General features: G+C 44.2%; 1 protein-coding gene and 1 long non-coding RNA gene across 5 annotated transcripts in view; one reads left to right on the top strand and one right to left on the bottom strand.

Moving 5' to 3' along the window:
- The window catches only part of LOC130121818 (uncharacterized), a 28,673-nt gene extending 5,765 nt beyond the window's left edge, over positions 1-22,908 (top strand). Inside the window, exon 3 of the long non-coding RNA XR_008811098.1 lies at positions 22,843-22,908. This is a non-coding gene — a long non-coding RNA (uncharacterized LOC130121818). The remainder of the gene's footprint in view (positions 1-22,842) is intronic.
- The window catches only part of dennd1a (DENN/MADD domain containing 1A), a 160,310-nt gene continuing 136,023 nt past the window's right edge, over positions 117-24,403 (bottom strand). The window contains exons 20-23 of one of the 4 annotated variants that reach the window (XM_056290733.1): positions 17,153-17,217; positions 13,864-14,001; positions 13,480-13,726; positions 117-2,048 (exon numbers count right to left, since the gene is read on the bottom strand). In XM_056290733.1, the coding sequence (XP_056146708.1) occupies positions 978-2,048; positions 13,480-13,726; positions 13,864-14,001; positions 17,153-17,217 (1,521 nt within the window). In that variant the 3' untranslated portion in view covers positions 117-977. Of the gene's footprint in view, positions 2,049-13,479; positions 13,727-13,863; positions 14,002-17,152; positions 17,218-21,395; positions 22,226-24,403 lie in introns of those variants that run through there. The other 3 variants (XM_056290734.1, XM_056290735.1, XR_008811097.1) reach the window with 3 other exon arrangements.

Raw genomic sequence — 24,403 nt, 5'->3', positions numbered from 1 at the left:
TTTAACTCTGAGCAAATGGCCTACAACTCACTAAATAATACATCCAACAAATAAGGCTTGAGGAAAATAGTAACAGGAGCAAGAAGAAACAAGTAAGATATATTTCAATGATTTACTCGGCAAAGGTTGGGGATTTTGTCCCCCCCCCAACAGCTATACAATCATATCCCTTTGAGTACTGAGACAGAAATGTTCAAAATAATTTAAAGGGAAACTCAAGTGCTTCTCATGACACTACAGAACAGAAAAGTCTGTCATGAATACACAATCTTTCAGATTATCTCTGTATATTTAATTCAGTCATTAAATCCTGAAATATTTTTTTGTCCTCAAAGGAGACCAGACATTTCTTATGCATTCACAAAAAAGGCCAGGGACAAGGATGATTGTTTGACACAACAAACAAAATAATAGCACTCTGGAAAAAAACAAAAACAAAACTCAACGATATCAATGGATGAATTAACTGCAAGTTTTATGATACCTCACACTTTGCAGACAACAGTGTGCTGTTAGACTGTCAACAATGGCAAACAAGCTACTAACAATAATGAAGCATCTTTCTGACAGACACTACTCTGAGTAACTTAAGTGTGACATAATACCACTAACCTCCAGGAAGTTGTGTTTAGTATGTTCTGTCTCACATCCCTATTGAGTATGTTATCCATGATTATGGGCATTGAATTCACTGATAATGTGACAGGATGTTGTGCAAAAATGTAAGCCAGCAATAGGCAATAGGCTGTTGGCATCTAAACATGCTGAAGAAACAAGGCCAGGTATGTGTCACACTTCATTGATAAAACATAGAAATGCTTGAATAATTCTCAGACTGGGAAGGAGATGGGTCCAAATGCTGCAGCATAGAGGAAACTATTCTCAGTTGGTCTGACACATACTCTCATTAATGACTGATCAGCAGCATCGCTGGTGCTAATGGGGGAAGATGCATCCCAGTGGACATTTGAGAGATGTTAGTCAAAAGTCTCCCATGTCCTTCGAGGGTCTTCTACCTTCTTTTTAAGGGGCTTAACAGGCTTGGCCATAGGCAGAAGGTCTCCAAAGGGATCCTGAGCTTCTTTGGTGTCTTCCATACCATGAAAGGACTTTCCTAATAAATGTGGGGTTGGGTTTGTCATAGGGCTTGTATCAACCAGGCTGGGAAGAGCATAACTGCTGGTTGATGAATGTGTCAGGGAAGTGACTGTGGAACAGAAGACTGGCTGGTGTGGTCCGAAGCTGGGGGTAAGAGTAGAACCTCCTGGGGAATGTTGTCTGTAAAGCCCTGGCAGTGTGGACAGAGGGTGTGGTGGAGTTTGGAGATAGGAGCCTGGTATAGGCCCACATACTGCCCCAAATGGATTACTACCAACAGTTGATGAGTAGTGCGTTTGAGGGGAGGTGTACTGAAGAGACTGACTGAAGGGGTTTAGTGGTATTTGGGGATGTAGTAGAAAGGGAGGCAGGCCCTGCAGGTAGGGTCTAGGTGGAAGCATGGATTTGCAAGATGAAAGGGGTAAGCTAGTATCTCCCCTTTCACTTGCTGAGCTGGAGCTGATCTGTTCTGAGCTATTGAGTGGGTCGAGAAGACTCAACAGATCTAATGTGTCCTCACTGATCTTGGTGGGCTTCAGCAAGTCTCCATCTGTAGTCATCGCAAGGGCTTGCCTAAACTCTTGTCCCCCTGCTTTAGTTCTTCCATCTATATGTCCTGCCGGCTTACAGCGGGATTGGGCTACAGGGGGTGCTAGGACTTTACTAGGTTCAGGAGTCTTCCTTCCATGGGGGCGCGGAAGGGTGATGTTCCCCTGACCTGGGGTGGAAGGGTCTGGGGTATCAGGGCGTGGGACAAAGATTTTGAGGCATGAGGCCTGTGCTTCTTGGTGTACAGTGGGTTGCAAAGGCAGAGATCTATCCCACATAGAAGGTGCAGACACTGGCAAAGTCATGTTATCCTGCCCCATACTCCACAATTTATTATAAGGGTTGGACAGCTTGAGGCCTGGAAGAGTGTGGGTGCGTTCACCAGCATTTACGTCCATGCGCTACAAAGAGAGAAAAAAAGTTATTTAACTATCAAAATGGTAATGTGGGATTTCTTAATACCCTAAAATTCAAAGAGAGTTAAGACAAAACATGCAAGAGCTTCAAAGATTTACCAAAGTTTGTATAAGGAAATTAATCAAATGGAATTATTAGGCATTAATCTATGGGTTTCACATGCTAAGCGAGATAGATATTACACCTGTTGGTCAAATATACCTTGTTACCTTGAGAAAAAGTTTTGAATAGTTGCCTGATATTATTGAAAATTCTATCAGCTGTCAGATAACTTGATTCCCAAACATACTCAATAATGGACATGTCTGATGTATATAAAGGATATGAAGGAAGTGGGACAACCTTACCTTTCAATGTATGATTATGTACAGATCATTTCAACATGTGTTTTAGATGTTTCATATATACAATGATAATATTATTGTTATCAAAACGTGTCAAATCAAGTCAAGTCAATTTTATTTGAATAGCCCAATATCACAAATTACAAATTTGCCTCAGGGGGCTTTACAGCAACACAACATCCTGCCTTTAGACCCTTGCATCGGATACGGAAAAACTCCCTAAAAAAAAAAAACTTTAACAAGGATAGAAAATAGGGAGAACCCTCAAGGAGAGCAACAGAGGAGGGATCGCTCTCCCCCAAGATCTGTCATACGTGTAAAGCTGGAAGAATGGGGGGGTGAAGGCGTTATCACCAGTTAAACAACACATGTGGTCTGGTACAGAAATAGCTGATGGAACAAGATTCTTAAAAGTATGTTTCAACGACCAGGTCCGTTCACTCCCCTATTCCACACAATTTGGAACTCTTGAGAGGTGCAGAATATTGTGGTGACCAGGGGAGGCAGTCGCTCCCGACTGTCAGCAGCTATGTGCTGGGGAAACACAAAGGATTATGGGACTATTGTGGTTTGTGTTCAGATTGTTATAATTTATGTTTTCATATGTTTGGTTCATGTTGGGATGTATTGTTTGTTTCGGGGTGGTCTCGGACTGGGTAGACGACTATGTTGCTGACTGACTGACGGTAGTACCATGACTAAGACCATCTCATTTCTCATCTCATCTTCAGCCGCTTTTCCGGGGTCGGGTAACGGTGCCAGCAAGTTAAGTAGGGCAGTCCAGACGTCCCACTCCCCAGCAACGCCCTCCAGGTCCTCCTGGGGAATCCCAAGGCATTCCCAGGCCAGATTGGACATGTAGTCCCTCTAGCGAGTTCTGGGTCTACCCCAGGGTCTCCTCCCAGTTGGCCGTGCCCGGTAAACCTCCAACGGAAGGCGCCCAAGAGGTATCCTAATCAGATGCCCCAACAATCTCAACTGGCTCCTTTCAATGCGAAGGAGCAGTGGCTCTACTCTAAGCTCCCTCCGGATGTCCGAGCTACTCACCCTATCTCTAAGGCTGAGCCCTGACACCCTAAGGAGGAAACTAATTTCAGCTGCTTGTATCCGTGATCTCACCCTTTCGGTCACTACCCAAAGCTCATGACCATAGGTGAGGATTGGAACGAAGATTGACTGGTAAATTGAGAGCTTTGCCTTCCGGTTCAGCTCCTTCTTCACCACAACAGTCCGGTACAGCATCCGTATTACTGCTGATGCTGCACCAATCCGCCTGTCAATCTCCCGCTCCATCCTACCCTCACTCGTGAACAAGACCCCGAGGTACTTGAACTCCTTCACTTGAGGCAACAACTCATCCCCAACCCGGAGGGAGCAATCCACCATTGTCTGACTAAGACTACTGTGTTCAAAAACGACCTTGTTAGGGGAAGCCATTCTTTAGCAACCATGGGGAGGGGTAGAATAAAGGTGCACTCCTGGGGTCGTGCAGTGTATGGGACACAGAAGCTGCTATTCTAAAATGCATCTTTGCCGCAACAAAGGATGTTGTGTGTACAGAGTGAAACACAATTTACAGAATACAACATTGAAAAAGGATAACAGAACTATAATGGAATTATAAGATATATGTGCATAAGAATAAAAATAATAATAGCAGACAAATAGCAATAAAAATGTGCCTAACTATATCAGCCCCCATTCAAACTTCGCATAAGCAAAAGACAGCGGACACATATATATTTTTCTTCTGGACACAAGTACATTTTATCTATCATAACCCCATCATCATCATCGGCAATCATTCGGGGTCGAGTATGACTGTCCTCCTTCTTAGGTCCTTGTGGGTCCTAAGGTGAGAGTACAGACCAATCCTGGAGCTGCACATTTTGGGGCAAGGGTGTGAAGAAGTGGTTGAGAATATGGTTTGGGCCTTTCTGGTAACTCGCTCCTTTCTGAGTGTGTGCTTGTTTTCAGCAGCACAGTGGAAGCAACCTCATAGACAGCCAGTCTCCAGGCCTCCCTGTTTTTTGCTGCTTGTTCCCAGGTGTTAAGGTCAATGTCAAACCTTTTGATGCGGGCCTTGATGTTATCCTGAAATTGCTTCCTTCGTCTTCCTGGGGCACGGTGTCCTGTCACGAGCTGAGAGTAAAGGACTTGTTTTGGAAGGCAAGAGTAAGACATGTGGAGGACATGGCCAGTCCATCTCAGCTGATGTTGTGTGATAGTAGCAGTTATAGTAGGCATGTTGGCCTCAACAAGGATGCTGAAGTTGGTGCACTTATCCTCCTAGTTGATCTTAAGGATCTTCCTGAGGCAATGCTGTTGGTATGTCTCGAGTGCCTTCAGGTGCCTGCTATATGTGGTTGTGTGTGAGTGCATTTCACACAGGGTGATGTGATGCATCTAGTGCAGTAGTGCAGTAGTTAAAGGGAAGAGGCATGCTTGCTTTCCACCTGCTTTTCTAACCTCTTGCTTACAGCTTGCTGCCACTGGCTTAGCCCTTGTGGTGAACAAGGAAGCAGCCCAGTGCTAAGACTTCCCCAACCAGTACATAGCCTCTCCTTCACCAAGACCTCTGTCAGACCTCCTCGCGGCCTCGGGCAAAATTAGTAGGGGATCTTGGCGCTGCAGTGGTCCCCAGAGGCAGTTCATGGCCAACCATTGACCCGCTGCCTTGTGGGCAGTCTATTGAGACAAAGGCTAGGGGCGCACACCCTGAGAGGAAAGCAACATGTTTGGCGGCACACATTAGGTGGTTCTTCGACAGCCTGGAGTTTCTGGCAGCCTCTTGCAGTCATGATGGGTGACTTGTCATCGTGGGTATAAGTCCTTTCCACCAGGACCAACCTGTAATGACAAAGACAGCGCTACTGAGGACTGTGCATCCCCTGTGGCACTTTAAAAAGCTCTTTGTGCAGGTCTTTACCTCTGACCATGGTGTACAATATCTGGCCTTTCAAGTCTGGTGGCGCCGGGGTGTCTGGCGATGTGAGCTCCTAGTCAGAGCTCTGTACATCAGTAGCACAGGGTATATGGTTGCTAGCAGCTCCGATTGAGAGGCAGCTGCTTTCAGCAGACCCCCATGTGATTGAGCAGCTCTTTTCAGACTTCAAAAATAAATCGGAGATCGTTCAGAAAAATAGAGATATGCCGCTCTCTGCTAAGACAGTCAAGGACAGAGCCATAAGAATGGCAGCAGATATTACTTGTCAGGAAATTAATGACATTAACTCAGCTCCTGCTTATTCTATGGCCTGTGATGAGACATGCAACATGAATGACACTGAGCAGACTGCGTTGCTATGTACAGTGCGTCTAGAAAGTATTCACACCCCTTCACTTTCACCACATTTTGTTATGTTACAGCCTTATTCCAAAATGGATTAAATTCCTTTTTTTTCCTCATCAATCTACATACAATACCCCATAATGACAAAGCGAAAAAGGTTTTGTAGAATTTTTTGCAAATTTATTAAAAATAAAAAACTGAAATATTGTATGTACATAAGTATTCACACCCTTTACTCAGTACTTGGTTGAGGCACCCTTGGCAGCGATTACAGCCTCAAGTCTTATTGGGTATGAAGCTACAAACTTGGCACACCTATATTTGAGGTATTTCTCCCATTCTTCTCTGCAGATCCTCTCGAGCTCTGTAAGGTTAGATGGGGAGCGTCGCTGCACAGCTATTTTCAGGTCTTTCCAGAGATGTTTAATGAGGTTCAAGTCTGGGCTCTGGCTGGGCCACTCAAGGACATTCACAGACTTGTCCTGAAGCCACTCCTCCGTTGTCTTGGCTGTGTGCTTAGGGTCGTTGTCGTGTTGAAAGGTAAACCTTCGCCCCAGTCTGAGGTCCTGAACACTCTGGAGCAGGTTTTCATCAAGGATCTCTCTGTACTTTGCTCCATTCATCTTTCCCTCGATCCTGACTAGTCTCCCAGTTTCTGCCGCTGAAGAACATCCCCAAAGCATGATGCTGCCACCACCATGCTTCACTGTAGGGATGGTATTAGCAAGGTGATGAGAGGTGCCTGGTTTCCTCCAGATGTGATGTTTGGCATTCAGGCCAAAGAGTTCAACCTTGGTTTCATCAGACCAGAGAATCTTGTTTCTCGCGGTCTGAGAGTCCTTTAGGTGCTATCTGGCAATCTGCAAGCGGGCTGTCACGTGCTTTTTACTGAGCAGAGGCTTCCATCTGGCCACTCTACAGTGAAGGCCTGATTGGTGGAGTGCTGCAGAGATGGTTGTCCTTCTGGAAGGTTCTCCCATCTCCACAGAGGAACGCTGGAGCTCTGTCAGTGACCATCGGGTTCTTGGTCACCTCCCTGACCAAGGCCCTTCTCCCCCGATTGCTCAGTTTGGCTGGGCGGCTAGCTCTAGGAAGAGTCCTGGTGGATCCAAACTTCTTCCATTTACGAATGATGGAGACCACTGTGCTCTTCGAGACCTTCAAAGCTGGAGAAATTTTTTTCAACCCTTCCCCAGATCTGTGCCTCGATACAATCCTGTCTCGGAGGTCCACAGACAATTCCTTTGACTTCATGGCTTGGTTTCTGCTCTGACATGCACTGTCAACAGTGGGACCTTATATATAGACAGGTGTGTGCCTTTCCAAATCATGTCCAATCCATTGAATTTACTACGGGTGGACTCCAATCAATATGTAGAAACATCTCAAGGATGATCAGTGGAAACAGGATGAACCTGAGCTCAATTTTGAGTGTCATAGCAAAGGGTGTGAATACTTATGTACATGCAATATTTCAGTTTTTTATTTTTAATAAATTTGCAAACATTTCTACAAAACCTTTTTCACTTTGTCATTATGGAGTATTGTGTGTAGATTGATGAGAAAAAAAAGGAATTTAATCCATTTTGGAATAAGGCTGTAACATAACAAAATGTGTGGAACATGAAGGGGTGTGAATACTTTCCGGATGCACTGTAGGTATGTGAACTCTGATGGACCGCAGGAAGAAATCATTGATCTGATACCGATGAAAGGCCAAGCACAGGGGAAGACATTTGTGAGACTGTCTTGAACTGTTTAAAAGATTTAAAAAAATAAACACAAGTCACATGGTGTCAGTGGCTACAGATGGGGCACCTAGTATTAGAGGGAAGCAGAAGGGGTTTGTGACTTTACTACAAAAGCCGTTAGATCGAAAGCTTCTAACATTTCACTGCATCTTGCACCAAGAAGCTCTGTGCGCTCAAACATTCCTCCCTGTATAGTAGAAATGATGAACGTAGTAGCCCAGATCATGAACAAAATTATTGCAAAAGGCTTAAACCACCATCAATTTTGTGCAATGCTTGATGAGGTCGATAGCGCATATTCGAATCTTCTGCTCCACAACAAAGCCTGGTGGCTGTCCAGATGGGAGGTCCTTGAAACGGTTTACCGCTTGTGTAGCGCACGTGAAAACCTTCGTGTAAAGCAAAGGTCAGGTCTATCCGCAACTGGAAGATCCAGATTGGCTGGAGAAGTTACATTTCATGGTGGACATGACAGGTCACCTGAACAATCTGAACAGAGGTCTTCGGGGAAAGGGGAGCACGGCACAGCAACTGCTAGAGGAGATTTTAGCGTTTGAGCGCAAGTTGACAGTGTTTGTGAAAGATATACAGAGAGGCTCGCTGTACCACTTGCCTTCACTTAAAGAGTTCAGAGAACATAATCATATGATCAGCGGTGATTATTTACAACACGCAATCACAGGAATGCAATCGGTAGTTGGGGAACGATTCGGAGGGTTCCGAAATGAAAAAAACACACTAGCCTTCCCTGTCACACCCTTGGGCATTGATCCATCCCTGTTAAACACGTCGGCATTCTCAGGAGTAAGCCCATCTGATCTTGAAATTGAACTGGCCGACATAGCCGACAAAGACATATGGGTATCTAAGTTCAAAAGCCTGAAAGCTGCACTTGAAGACGTCGCCCATCAGAAAGCTGCTCTCGCGCTAATCCACAATTGGAGTGAAACTGAAAAACTCCCCAGACCCAACAAACTTTTGTTTGAAACATGGAATGCAATTCCTGACAATTATACCAACATGAAGAAATATGCATTTGGAGTCCAGGCCATCTTCGGATCAACATATTTGTGTGAGCAAATTTTCTCAAGCCTGAACTACATAAAGTCCAACCATCACTCCTGACTTACAGACGAGAGCCTGCAGTCTTGCGTGAAGATGAAAGTTACATCTTACAGCCCTGATATCGAGAAGATCTGCAGTGATATCCAGAAACAGAAGTCCCATTAACTGGTGATAACGATATGCTTCATTGGTACCATCTCTTTTAGCAAGTTTTCTCCATGAATTATGTGACATAGTTGTGTTGCTTATCAGGTCCTGGATCGATTGCTGTACGTGGCCATGGACAAAAAGACTCCACAACGGATAGCCTTATTGTAGCATATCTTTGTTCAAAATGGAGCTCATTGTTTGAAACTGGTCTATTTTTCTACTTTTACGATTTAAAGCTAGCTATGTTTTGTTTATGCCTTAAATTTAATTACATTTGGGCTTTTCATCTCATTTGGTCTTTCACAAAGCTAGTAAGCCCACATATGCAAGTGGATTATTTTCTCCACTACTGTACCATTGTTCTCTCTTGTGTTTTGTTGGAAAAGGCATCCCTCACAAAAATAAAAGTGTCAACTGTTTCTTCATTACAATAGTTGCAGGTATGTAGCTGGATATATAATTTAATGAATGCACAAAACAATTGAATTAATAACAATGCTAGGTTAAACTTAAAGTAACCAAATAATAGGCCAAATAAACAGCCTATCCAGCCACCTTGTGCTAGGCTATAGCATTAACCTAATGCTCATCTAAACATTAGTAGCCTACTGCTGGTGCTGTGGGACTCAAATATTTTTTGCGGCTCCAGACAGAATCCCCGCCCCCCCTTCCAGCCAAAAAAATTGCTCTTTACATGGTCTAGTCAGTCAACACCACCAAGAATGAGGTGTTATGCCAATGGAGGTCCGGCCCCCCACTCACTATGCCTGTCTTCACTATAGAAAACCAATCACTCTCAGTTGTTCCATCTTTCAAATACCTGGGTAGCATCCTTTCTGAGGGCTGCAACACTGATCACGAAATTCACAACAGAATCAAACAAGCCTCTATAGCCTTCGGCATATTTCGACGTAAGATCTTCCAAAACAAACACCTTCACCTGCACACCAAAATTGCCATTTACAAAGCCGTATGCATCATAGCTCTTCTATACAGCTGTGAAGCCTGGGTCACATACAGGTGCTAAAAATAGGCTACAGCCTATTTTTGACAGAACTAGCTAGAGGGCCTGGCAGTTTTTCGAAAGCTTTGGTTGAGTCTATGAAGATCATGTACAACGGTTGATTCTGTTCCTGGGCTTTTTCTTGGAGTTGGGGAGCAGTAAAAATCATGTCCATGGTGCCTGTTAGGACGAACCCCGCTGGGAATCTGGCAGAATTTACTCTGACTCAGGTCTTGATCAACAGACGGAAGAGTCTGTTGATCAAGACCTGAGTCAAGGCTTTCCCTGTGGTGGAAAGCAAGGAAATGCCATGATAGTTTCCGCACTCAGCTTTGTCCGCTTTCTTAAAGATAGAGACAATGAGTGCATCCCTAAGTTGAACAGGGATTTCTTCTTTTTCCCATATTTTTTTTAAAATTTATTTCTGATTTTTCCCTTTTTTCCTCCCAATTTAGTGGCCAATCGATCCCTACTTTAGTTCAAACACCCACCCTCGTACTATATGCGTTCGTCAACTGCGTCTCTCTGGCCGGCAGTCTCGAAGGAGACGCCTCGCCACTTCCGTGACAAGGTGAATCCAGGCCGAACCACTGCTTTTTCCGACACACATAGAGACGCATTTATGTGACGAACTCAAGCCGACTCCGCCCCCCTCCTGAAGACAGCGCTGCCAATTATCACTGCTTCATCGAGTCTGGCCATAGTTGGACCTGGTGGGACCAGGGCGCGAACCCCGGTCCCCAGTGGGCAACTGCATCGACACGAAGCCGATGCTTAGACCGCTACACCACCATGGACATCCTTTTCCCCATATTTTAAGTAGCAGGGTATGGATATGTCTGAGGAGTGTAGGTCCACCTGCCCTCAGTACTTCTGCCGGTATTCCATCAGGACAAGCAGCCTTGTTGATTTTCATCTTCCTGATTGCATCCTGGAATTCTCTTAGACTTGGTGGTACTGTCATGCCTCCTCTTTGGGTTGCTGAGGGAATAGCTGGAGGGCATCCATCTCAGGGATAGAGTCCTGGTTTAAAAGGTCCTAGTAGTGCTCTTTCCACTTCTCTTTGATTGACTTGTTGTCTGTTAGCAGTGTGTGCACATCTTTGGAGAGAAGGGGGGTTAGATGACAGTGGCTGGGACCGTGTATTGTTTTAGTAGCATTGAAGAAGCCTCTGGTATCCCCAGCATCTGCAAGGTGGACCTCAAATCTCCCCTTGGGATACCATAACTCCATCTCCATGATGCAACGCTTCTGAACTGCTCACCCCAGTGAAGCCACACATGCTGCGTAATAGGATTTATCCACCAGAGAGCAGACAGCGGCAGATCACATATTAAACTCAAATATGAAACCAAACTGCACTCAAGTCAAAACCCTGGGTGAGGGCAACACTTCACTTCAGTGCATACATTAAAGGGCACTGATTCCTGTCCTCCTATGGCCACCCACGCCCATCATGACACTGTGACAGAATGTTCACAAATTTGCTCAGACAGCCGAACTTTATCAGGATTTTCCAAAGTAGCTCCCGATTCACAGTGTCAAAAGCTTTGGAGAGGTCGACAAAAACCATGAAAAGGTCCTGATGTTGTTCACGGCACTTTTCATGTAGCTGTCTTACTGTGCAAATCATATCTACATTACTCCTGTTCTTCCTGAAACCGCACTGTGACTGCAGAAAAACCTCTTGACTTTTTTGGTTGTGCAAATAAATAATTTGATCAGTTTTCCAGGTGACTACTTTCAGACAGGTTACGTGTAGGTGAAAAAGCTGGACTATCTGTCCTAGGCAGTGATTTGTTGTTAAAAGGTCAGTGGGACGTACTGTCACACTCTGAAACTATGCTGAAACTGGCTTGCAATACAGAAATTAACATTCAGTTTTCTGATGACAGACAATGTAAGAGAATTTAACAACATTCCCCTTTAAACGAGAATTCTATTTTTAATAATTGGGTCTTATTTACATAGTTATTGCCATCGTGCATATTGGTTATGATATCATTTTGCTCACAAGCTTCATTCCGGAGATCTTGGACACTAGATAATTTCTAGACACAGCTTCACAATGACATCATATGGGACATGGAACATGAGCATGTTGTTACATTAGACATGTTTCAACAAGTCTAATGTAACCCAATTATCTACATAGTATATTTGGAAGTGAAAATGAATTATCCTTCAAGAATAGACATCTGATACATTGTAGAAAGAAGATTATTGGAGCTACATGGTCTAACTCGGGCTCTCTTATTAATCGGGTTCAAAACTCACGTTTCAATGCTACTGAATCTTCATTAGAATTGATTTGGTAGCATCTAAACCTTAGTCTCGCACCCACTTAATAAAAAAGGCCAAATTAGACTGTGTTACTCCAGTGATCTTGTTTCTACTGTGCTGTTGTCCTGTTCCTGAGAGGCACCGGTTGAGAGGCACCGGTCTGCCTGTTTGAAAAAAGGTGATGCGCAAAAGAACTGTCTTCTCTGTCTGATACATCGTGTTGGCTGAAAAAATACAAATTGCAGGATGGCTTTTTATTACCCAAGAGGGAGCCCTTGCACCATGATCGTGTATTTTTGTGATTTTTTTTGAGCATCTTTATATACTGCACCTGTTAGGTTGATGGAGCACTTTACAAAGGTGGAAACTCACTATCGGGGTAACACACAGGAGTTTGAGAGATTTTGTGTGAACGCGAAATTTTCTGGGCTCCTAAAGTATGGGACCAATTTACTTTTCTGCTCAGTTCAATTCCATCCTAAGAAATCATGCATCAAAATTGACAGAGTTAGTTTAAACATTAAGAGAAAAATGATTTGTTTAACTTTGTTGTTGTTTCATGTAAGGCATATTTACCCTGATTGTATTATATTGTAGCAAATTCGGGGGACAACGCAACCACAGGAACTGCCGCGGCCGGGAAGCAAACCCGTATCGCCTGCACCGCAGGAGACATCGCTAACCACTCGACTAAAGGGTCAGACCCGTCGGCCAGCGTGTCTACTTATCCATGCATGTTACACTACCCCCCTCCTTCGGGAAGCACGTCCCCGCACTTAAGCATATCCGCTCCTTCAGCCTCTGGGCGCATACGCTTCCGATGGCCTTACGGTCCCACCATCCCACTTCTGACACCAATGTAACGAATTCGGGGGACAACGCAACCACAGGAACTGCCGCGGCCGGGAAGCGAACCCGTATCGCCTGCACCACAGGAGACATCGCTAACCGCTCAACTAAAGGGTCAGACCCGTCGGCCAGCGGCCAACGTGTCTACTTATCCATGCACATTACAATATTATAGAATACAATTATATTATACTATATATTATAGAATTGTATTATAGAATACAATGTTGCATTCTATAAATTGTGTAAACACAACATCATTGCACGTTGTCCGTCTTGGGAGAGAGATCCTCCTCTGTTGCTCTCCCTGAGGTTTCTTCTTATTTTTTCTCCCTGTTAAAGGTTTTTTTTAAGGGAGTTGTTCCTTATCTGATGAGAGGGTCTAAGAACAGGATGTTGAGTTGCTGTAAAGCCCCCTAAGGCAAATTTGTAATCTGTGATATTGGGCTACACAAATAAAATTGACTTGACTTGACCCTGTGTCAAAGCTGCATGACAGCCAAGCACAGGCAGGGATTTGTTATTTAGAAATATTAGACAGGGCTTGCCAGGACTGACTGCCACAAAAATTAAACTTAACCTCCTAGTTACATGATGGCCTAATCTAAAACTTTTTATTTTCATTTCCCCTATTATTGGCCACCCTACTTTCTAAAGCAGTACATTTGTGCCTCTGACCTGGTAAGTGAATTTGGCTTGCAGCTCCTCACAGTCTTTGGGTGTCCTAAGGTCCTCCAGACTTTTGGCCAGACTGATTGACTGACTGTCTGGCTCATCCTGGCAGGTGAAGCTGTCTCCCAGTAGGTTGGCATTGGAGAACTTTTCAGAAATGGGGCTGGATGGGGCTGTGTGACGCTCTGCCCCTAGACGAGGATCCTCTCCTTCTGTAAACTCCACCTCTTGGAGTGACCGGTAAGGTTGTGTCCTGTTGGGCAGTTTTTTGGCTTTTGGTTAGTCTACAAGTTGTTTATAAAGCATTCAGCTCTAACAACAATACTGAAAATTGAATCAGGCAGCACCTACAGTTAGGCTAATTGCAATGCTAATCAGAAAAATGCATACAAAGGGGACCATTCGAAGGGAACTGAGAAGAGAAAGCTGTCAGGAAACCCAGAGATGGAGTTGTCATCATGCTGGAGCTCATCTCCGGATGAATCCTCTGACAGAAAAACTGTGTAGTGACGTGTAGGATGGACAGAACTAGTGTATGAGTCACAGAAGAGAGAAAAGAAAGCAGACCAGATGAAACCAGAGCAAGTTTAGGTTAACAACATACATATGGAAAAGCGAAAGACAGAACAGAGATTGAAAAACAAAGACAAGTATAGTAGACGATAAGCTACCTTCCTAAAATATGCCAATGTTTGAACAGTGTTTATTGATGCAAAATAAATTCCACGGTAGTCGAAATCACACAAAGAGACACCATTTATTTCAGTGCAAACTGTTCTAAGGCAATTTTACAATAATAGCCCTCTTGAAACTGAGTAAATTGTTTTACATATGAGATTGCAGTTCATCATGTGAGATGTCACGTGTTAGTGCTCCTCCTCAGGGTGACTCTTAATCAAAAGATTTACGTTTCAGTCTGTCACCAATTAAGCTTATTACAGACTATGGTGATAGTAATATACTATACTAATCCTTGTCAGTTCTCTATGCTCAAGATTTTTAGAAAACGGTGTCACATAATTTGTCACATGCCGTTCCTGTGATGTCTCATCAATAAATGTCTTTTCAACATTAAATAAAAAGAAAAACTGGTACAAATATTTAACTATATATTCACAATTTGGGTAAATTGATGCTGATATTGAGGTATAACTTGCTTCCCTTCCTTGTGATGCTACAAGGGATATTTATACTGTCAGACAACAGATGCCTCATTTAAATTTTCATATTCTGTTTCTTTTCTATGACAAATGGTGGCATTTCTTTTTTTTAGTGGATTTTTTCCACCATTTTCTCCCCAGTTGTATCCGGCCAATTATCCCACCCCTCCGAGCTGTCCAGGTCGCTGCTCCACCCCCTCTGGGGAGGGCTGCAGACTACCTCATGTCTCCTCCGATACATGTGGAGTCACCAGTCGCTTCTTTTCACCTGACAGTGAGGAGTTTCGCCAGGGGGACATAACGGGTGGGGGGATCATGCTATTCCCCCAAGTTCCCCCTCCCCCCCGAACAGGCCGACCAGAGGAGGCGCTAGTGAAGTGAACAGGACACATACCCACATCCGGCTTCCCACCCGTAGACACGGCCAATTGTGTCTGTAGAGATGCCCGACCAAGCCAGAGGCAACACTGGGATTCGAACCTGCGATCCCCGTGTTGGTAAGCAATGGAATAGACTGCTACACTACCCGGATGCCCCATGGTTGCATTTCTAACATTTACCAAATCACAGTTTTGACTCACAACAAGCTTCTGCCTTCTGAACTCATATTTCCTTTTTTGATCTGCACTGAAATGTGGCAAGTGTACCCCTTAATGAGTTCACAACTGCCACACAACTGCAACATTATTCTAAATGACTGAAACCACCTCTCTGCTCTTCAAACCCTGTAGGAGCAACCAGGGTGCAACTTTGCAACAGCTTTCGGGGGAGCTAAGTTTTTGCATTGGGGGGATGCCCCAAAGATGTCCTACGATGAGTGACTGGTGATAAAACATCCATGTTGCGAGCGTATGTGTACTTGTTATATCAGAAGACCTGTGCATCAGAGAGAAATACCAAAACAAACATCACCTATGATACAACAAGGCCAAATAGAATAGAGCAAAATAATTTCCCGGAAAATAAGAAATGGATAGTCTATTCTCTCTCCAGGGCTCTGCTGAGCTGGTTTAGTAGCGCAGGATCCCACTGGTTCTTGACTGCATCTGTGGGGTTGCCTGATGTTGTCTTTGATGGTCACAGATTCCCCAAATATGCCCTGTGATCTCCTTATCCTTTATCCTTATTTTATTACTTTATCCTTATTACCTTGTTATCTCCTTATGAATTCCTCCACTTTGTCTAAAGCCCCAGTTCTGGCTGAAGAAAAGTAGCCCCAAAGCATGATGCTGCCACCACCGTGCTTCACCATGGATGAGGATAGAGAGTAGACCGGAGTCAGCTGCACGACGGAGGTCATTAGTGATCTTAACCAGGGCTGTTTCTGTGCTATGTTTGGGGTGAAAGTCAGATTGGAATTGTTGAAGGTAGACCTGGAGTTGAGATGCAATTACCCTCTCAAGGATTCACGAGATGAATGGTAAAGCTGAAATAGGCCGGTAGTTGTTTTGGTCATTAGAATCTAAATGAGGTTTTTTCAGAGTTGGTCTGATTATGGCAACCTTCCGTGAAGGGGGAACTGTACCAGTGGACCAAGAGGACTTGATGATGGAGCTTATCACGGTGATGATAGAGGGCAGGCCTGTTTTAACCCGGGTTGTGGGAATGGAGCCAGGTGACATGTGGAGGTGCTAGACTTAGTAATAAGTTCAGAAATGAGATTTTCAGTTGGAAGACTGAAGTCACATAGGACAGTGGGTGGGGACAGTGGGTTTCATGGTGCTTGCTAATGGTAAGTCAGTCTGTATGATGTTAGCAGAGGCCAGCTCATGAATGGTACTAATTTTGGAGTTGAAAAACTTAAAAAAAAGTAGAGCACTGTTTATTAGAACGGTTACTGTTCATATTGGTTTCAGATAGATTTAGTGACTTTAACCTGTGGAGAAGCCCTCTGGTGGGCGCTACAGAGAACTGTACCCCTAAACAACCAGATATAAAAACAGTTTCTTTCTGCAGGCTGTCATTCAAATGAGCGCTTAACACTATTGATAAATCCAACCATGTTGTATATACTGGACTGTACATGTTGTATATACTGTACTGTACACTGTACAGTACAGTATACTGGTACACTCTGTCATGTACATCTACCTCAGGCATGTGTGTAAGTAAACTGCTAACATCTATTTCAGCATCTCTGAGATATTCTCTGCACCATTGCACTTTATCACCTCTAATTTCACCTCTATAAGTCAATACTTGTTCATATATGTGAAGATTGTTGTGTTGTAGTGTTGTTATGCTACCTTAAGTACACTGAGAGTCACGAAACCAGAGTCACATTCCATGTATGTGCAAACCTACATGACCAATAAACATCATTCTGATTCTGATTTATTCATGTGGTTTAAGTTTGTTAAAAAAAGTAAATTATATATATATAAAATTATAAATACTGAGAAATATACACACACAAACTGCATATACCATGATGTATATACAAATATAAATATCATATCATGTCAGTTTAACTGTGTGTGATGTACAGTGGGAAGCAAGAAGTGGAGTTTGGGACTTACGGATCTGGACTGCTTTCTAGGCCTCCATTCCTGGAACGTCTTTTAACCATCAGCGGTGGTCGGGCCTGTAACAAGTCAAAACTGGTGGTAAAACAACAGCATAACCTATTAAACATATCTGAGTATTCCCCCAAGGAACCCTATGCAAATCTGTCATTTTCACTTCATTCATTTTAAAGAAATTATGCATAAAATTCATAAAATAAATTCTTAAAATAAATGATAAAATTATAAAATAAATTGTAAAATAATTTATAAAACAAATTATAAAATTCACAAAATAAATTATTTATAAAATGTATAAAATACATTATATATTCACTTCATTCATTTTAAAGAAACGAATGAAATGAGCCGTGCTGTTACACAAGGCTGAGAATGGTACCAGCAGGGCTGGGACGGTGTACAAATTTCACATCAGTTATAGTGACCACAATGATCACGGCTTACAGTATTACTGTAACACTATTCACACATGCTGAACAAGTTGAGAAAGTACTACTGCACTGAAATCATGTCGCTACGTTTTACGTTTAAACGCGGATCTAGAGATTTTTTCCTGGGGGGGCAAAGGGGTGGCAAGACTGTGTCCCAGAGGTGGCAGCTGCCACCCCTTGCCACCCCGTAGATCCGCGCCTGTGAGGGGGAGGGGGATTCTAAATCGGCGACTTCTGTTTGAGATGAGTTTGGAGCGGGTCTCATTGACCTTCACCATGCATGTACATAAAATATACTTTAAAAACATATTATCTGATTTATAAATGGGGTGGCAACAGGGGTGGCAAGACTGTGTCCCAGAGGTGGCAGCTGCCACCCCTTGCCACCCCGTAGATCAGCGCCTTACTGACACCTCTGCATGCAAAATGTAAATCAGTACAGACGAGTGTTGAGAAGACAGTTCTAACAAGTGTTTCTCCTTTTGGACTGCTTTTGTGTTTTTTAGAGTGCAGACACACAGGAGAAACGCACACAGCAGGATAACATTACTCCTGCACTCCGCGTGTGTTCACTACAGCACAGTACACTGACAAGCTATTAAGTGAGACAAGTTAGTCAGTTAGCCAGACAAACCAGAACAGTTTTACCTACTACCAAGCCCAAATGCATTGACATGAAAGTTACTTATCTTGCATTTGCTATAAAACAGTGCGTGGTGGTCAGGCAGACGGCTTGTTAAATTTGACATGTTGCCCATTACACCAACCTCTGCAACCCATCACGTTATGTACCCGTCTTTAAAGCGTGCCATTTTGGTTGGCCCCCAGAAACTAATCCTAACCTTAACCACACCAAACCCAGGTCTATAATTAAGAGTTGGGAGGTGGCGAGTATTGGGCCAGATGTCCTACTTGCCAAAAGGAATGTGAAGCAGTGTGGTGGCCTCTCACTTCCTGATGTAGTGATCGCCGCGGGTCCATGAGGACCTTAGCATGTGTCCGCTCCTACGCAAATGTGTCCGCAGCAGCACCTTCTTGTGGTACCTCCTGTTTTCAGAAAGTCTGCTGCGGGGGCGACCGGGTTCCCGGCAGTATAACCGGTTGGGTTGATTGGACTCGTTAGCCTTGGTTGGCAGCCAATCTAGGAGAAGCACAACTCTGATTTCAAACCCGGGTAGATGAAGCTCGTTAGCCTGTCGGGCACTTCATCTAGGAGAAGGAAAACTCTGATTTAAACCTCCGCTGCCTTGCGGGTATGCTCGTCTACGGGAAAGGCTTCAGGAAGAAACCCTGAGAAAAAATCTGCATCCGTTTCCATTGCCAGTCGTCTTGCCTCTAGTAAGTAGGTGGTCTCGGGCGAGAGAGTGGGGTTGATGATGCGCAACTCTTCCTCACTTTAATCATAGTGCAAGGCATCAGTCTTCCATCACAGGATGACTAGGTGGTCCTCGTCACTGCGACCCATCTATTGTCCCCTAAGAGGACTCTGTAACACAGATGCACTGTGACTGAAACCGAATCTGTTTATGAGGAGACAAATACAAAAACATTTCAGGTCCTAGCGTATGCCCTTATGATTACTGTAGCTATTACTATTTGTGTCCAAAAGAAAAATCAGTTAGCTCTGACTGACATAAAACCTGATGGCCTATTGTTAATGGCCCATTTTAATAACCCGATGGTCCATTTGTCCTGGGCAAGACACTAAACTGCAACTGCAGGCTGTAGAGGGGTAGCACCTTACCTCAGCAAGGGCCCTTTGGCTAAGGAAGAATCCCTACTGATAGATCTGGTCCTCCTGCATGCCTGTATGGTACTTCCCATGGTGCCCAGTCCAGCCAACACATTGGGATAGGAGAAGAGAACTCTGACCTCAAATCCACCTGCTGCCTTGTAGGTTGATGCCTCTTTTGGCAAAGGCTAGGAGAAGGAAACTCTGAATTCAAATCCCCGGGCACAATCTACTCAGCTGTGAGTACCCGGAAAGGGTAAACCATGGAATCTCTGCTCAGTCAACTCAGCAGGGGTTCCGGCAACCGACAGCTCTGTTTGTCAACTCGGCAGCAGTTCTGGCAAAGAGCAACAGGATTCTTCTGCAGCCATCTCAGCTATGCTGTGCCACCAAAAAAACAGAAAATCTTGCCAAGGGACACTATAGAGCAACAAATAGTGTCGTCTTCTAGGGTGCAGCCTCACATTTGAGGATGCTAGGGTGCAGCCTCACATGTGCCCCTGACCAAGGCAATGGGAAGAAATAACTGGAGTTGGTCCCTGGGCGCCGCACGGCGGCTGCCCACTGCTCCTAGCTACACAGCTAGGATAGGTTAAATGCAGAGAGTAAATTTCATTTGTATGTATGTACAAAATGACTAATAAAGAATATTCTATTCTATTTTATTCTATTCTAATTTTGGAATTTTTCATATCCGTCCTGATTCCCATGTGCAAGAACAGTAAAAAGTTTAGTAAACCACTGTAACAAGCATGAATGACGACACTCGCTAGCCCTTGCTTAACGGGTCAGACCCTTTAGTTGACTGGTTAATGTAGTCGCCCATGGTGCAGGAGACCTGGGTTCATGTCCCGACTATGGCGGTTCCCGGCTGCCCCGGAATTCGCTACATTGGTGTCAGGAGTGGGATGGTGAGACCGTGAGGCCATCGGAAGCGCGTGCACCCAGAGGCGTGAGGGACCTGATATGCTGAAGCGCAGGGACGTGCTTCCCAAAGGGGGGGGTAGTGTAACGACCACGAATGACTAGACTCGCTAGCCCTTGGGTAACGGGTTGGACCCTTTAGTCGACTGGTTAACACAGTCGCATGTGGTGCGGGCAACCCGGGTTTGCTTCCCAGCTGTGGTGCCGGTTCCTGGCTGCCCCCTGAATTCGCTACATTGGTGTCAGAAGTGGGATGGTGAGACCGTGGGGCCATCGGAAGCACGTGCGACCAGAGGCGTGAGGGAGTTGGTATGCTGAAGCGCAGAGACGTGCTTCCCGAAGGAGGGGGGTAGCATAACGATCATGAATGAGTAGACCTGCTAGCCCTTGGCTAACTGGTCAGACCCTTTAGTCGACTGGTTAATGTAGTCGCCCGTTGTGCGGGAGACCTGGGTTTGTGTCCCAGGGAACCGCTGTGGCGGCCAGCCTGTCTTCAACAAGTCACACCTTGAAAAAGGTGAAAAATGGGGTGTAGTTCGAGAGGAAAATTATGGTGGTGTGTGGTCTAGCAGCAGACTCGAAGACACCTCCAACTCTTCACACTAAGGAACAATGACCCACTGAGAATTTTGCCTTCAAAATAAAAGTATTTACATTTTGTGGCGACATTTGACATTTGTGTTGCTCCATGTAGGCGTCCAAGAAATTGTATGATCTACCGAACTCAAAATATCATATTTATTTCATTTTGAAAAGAATAACAGAATATAAGAATAATTTCAGCAAATTCCGAAAGTCTACTCTGACCATATAGACACAGAAAATAAAACAAATCCTTCACTATGATTGTCCTGTGATTGTTGCATTTGCCTTACATGTCCAATTCACAAAGAAAGTTCCTCATGGAAATAAAGTAATTCCCTGGTGTACAACCCAGCAACACAAACATCAGAATATCTGAAAAGTAAAGCTCTTTCCACTTAGATTCCTGAATGAAGGAGCTTTTTGCTTAGTGACATTTGTCAACTGCTTTGCTTTCTGCAGGCTTCATAGTGAGTCTCTGTAGCTAATGGAATATAATATGGCAATTACCCAGTGTACAGTCCAACAATAAAGACACAAGAACACTTAAAATTACTTTTTAATGACAATGATAATTTTTTTTGGTGAAATGTTGAAATTGAACACAAACGAGAACAAAGACAAAATTACAGATTACGCCTAATTCCACATTGTTATACAACATACTTCGAATTAGGTGGTCATTACTGTCTTCATGATTAATGATACTCCACTGGCTGCCCTTCAAATGGGCCACCATCCTAGAATAATGATAATAATAATAATAATAATCATTACATTTATATAGCACTTTTCTAGACACCCAGAGCGCTTCACATTAAAGGGGGTAACTCACTTCAAATACCACTAATGTGTATCACCACCTAGGTGATGCACAACAGCCATTTTGCACCAGAATGCTCACCAAACATCCACTTGAGGTAGAGAGGGAGGAATCACTGAGCCAATTACATGGGGGGTGATTAGGTGGCCAGATGGAGACAGCCAGGTTGGGAATGTTGCCATGACAACGGGGAACCCCCTACTCTTTGTGATAAGTGCCATGGGATCTTTAATGACCACAGTGAGTCAGGACCTCGGTTTAATGTCTCATCTGAAGGACAGCACCTCCTACAGCACAGTGTCCCCGTCACTGCACTGGGGCATTGGGATGTTGTTTTTATTAGGACCCGAAGGAAGACTGCCCCCTACTGGCCCAACAACACCACTTCCAGCAGCAACTTAGTTTTCCCGGAGGTCTCTCATCCAAATACTAGCCAAGCCCACACCTGCTGTCATTCAGCAGAACCAGGGTACATGTTGAATAACCTCCCTTCTTTCTACACAAAGGGCATTCAAACTGGTCACCATGAAGAAACAATTGTGGCCTCTCACCTTCAGTAAAACAGGTGGATGGAGCTGAGGAAAGAGAGGAAAATAAAGAAATACAAACATCTGAAGAAGTGTACTTTGTATTTAAAACATGTAGCTTAAGTATTTAAAATATCATAACTATAGACCAGATAATTTGTGCCTTATTCTTCAAAGCAAATAGTAAGCTATAAATCATTCTGTTATTTGATTTTAACAGCCATATCGGATTTTATCAATATATACACTACAATAAGGTGTTCTTGTCATTATGCTCGAATTAAAAGCATAAACCTCCAGGAAAAATGAAGATTAATTTACGTGTAATTTATGATTCAACTGCTGCACTAAAAAGTAGCAATGTTAAACAGTAGCGTTAACCTCGCCACGTTAACCTAGCCACATTAACCTAGCCACATTAACCTAGTCACCTTAACCTAGCCACATTAACCTAGCCACGTTAACCTAGCCACATTGACCTAGTCACATTAGCTTAGTCACCTTAACCTAGTCACCTTAACCTAGCCATATTAACCTAGCCACATTAACTTAGTCACATTGACCTAGTCACATTAACCTAGTGTTGCGGCCACGGGTGTGTCCGTGTCCGTATAGTTGATTTTGTTCCCTTCTGTATCTAACCCTCACTCTCACTCTACATTCAGGTATCCGCCAGGTGCTCCTCGTCACCTAATCAACTGGTCAACAAATCATCCAATTTCCATCAGCTGTGCAGTCTCCCATTTAAACCCCCACATGTCTTCAGTTCCCCGGCCAGCTAGTTTAGTTTGTGTGATTTTAGTTTGTGTGATGTAGCTACTTTGTGTTCATGTCTTTGTCTCTGTAGCTACTTTGTGTTTGTAAGGTCTGGCCCGTTTTCAGTTAAGTTTGCATTGCTTAAATCGTGAGTATTTTGAGTTGTGTTTAGCCTTTAATTTGTTTAGTTCTTTTGGGCAAGGGGATCAAGGTAAGATGCCCATGGGCAAACACCCCATCACGTAGCTTACCTCTGTTAGACACACTAGGTTAGGAGCAGTTGCCACCCTCTGTCTTTAGGCTTGGTGCTTTTCAGCACTGTCAAGGGGAGGGGGGTACTTTTTGTTAGTAGTTTGTTGTTTTGGCAACCGTTCGGTTCCCTTGTCCTGTCATGGTGTTAATAAATATTTATATGTTATTATATTTAAACGTTTATGTCTCACTGTGTTGCACCCTCATCTCACTGTTACCCAGTACACTAATTGTTGCACCCTCTCCAGACCGAGGGACGTAACAAATAGGGGCTCGTCTGAGATTTTAGCGGGCTTTGGTCTGGCAAGTTGCTGATTCCTGTAGTGTGCTTGTGTTAGCGTTTGGTGTTGGGTGGTGTTAAGCACAGTGTTCATTATTGTGTTAGTGTTAACAGGTGTTGTTGGTGTGTTCTTGGTTTGGTGGTGGGTACGGCTGTGGCTGCTGGTCAACTTCCTTTCATCCTCTGCCATGGTGTTGCAGATCGATCCCTAGTCCCCTTGTGTTGCACTCGTCATGGGTGCTGACGCCCGCTAGAGAGGCAGGCTGAGTGAAGCCTCCAGTGGGAGATTTGCGGGGTGGGATTAGTGGCAGAGAGACGGGAGGGGAGTTGCGGACGGTAGACCTTTAGAGCTGTGAGTGTGGGGCGCGCTGCACTCTCAACCTCCACCAGCTGGTCCATGCTAGCACACCTTGTGTGGTGACTGTGTGTGTTTTTGTGTTTTTGTTTTATGCGGTCACGAGTTGTAGCTGGTTCACCTGCGGGTCGAACGCAGCTATGTTATTTGGCGTGGGTCGCCACCGTGACCGTGTTGTGTGGTTTTTTTTGTGTGGTTATGAGTTGTAGCTGGTTCACCTGTGGGTCGAACGCACCTACGTCATTTGGCGCGGGTCGCCAGCGTGACCGTGTTGTGTGTGTGTGTGTGCTACTTTGTGTTTTGACTCAGTAACTTGTGGTTGAGGGCCACTTTGTAGGTGACCATGTGTTGGTGGGAAGGTGCTGGCCATTTTTGGGTCACATTTTGGATGTAGCGGAGCTACTTGTAGTGATCCAATGTTGTGGCTGAGGTGCTCCACCTTTTTGTTTGGTCACATGTTACTGTCATGTTATGTAGCACATTGTCAAGTTTTTTTTTGGTTCTTGTGGGGCTTTTTTTTTTGTTAACAAGCCTGTAGGGGCTTGTTTTTATGGGTGGGGGTGTTACGGCCATGGGTGTGTCC

This window comes from Lampris incognitus, chromosome 12 (genome assembly GCF_029633865.1).
Source record: "Lampris incognitus isolate fLamInc1 chromosome 12, fLamInc1.hap2, whole genome shotgun sequence".
NCBI classification, from domain to species: Eukaryota; Metazoa; Chordata; class Actinopteri; order Lampriformes; family Lampridae; genus Lampris; species Lampris incognitus.
Note: the sequence above shows the minus strand (reverse complement) of the source record. Positions and strands in the feature narration are given on the sequence as shown.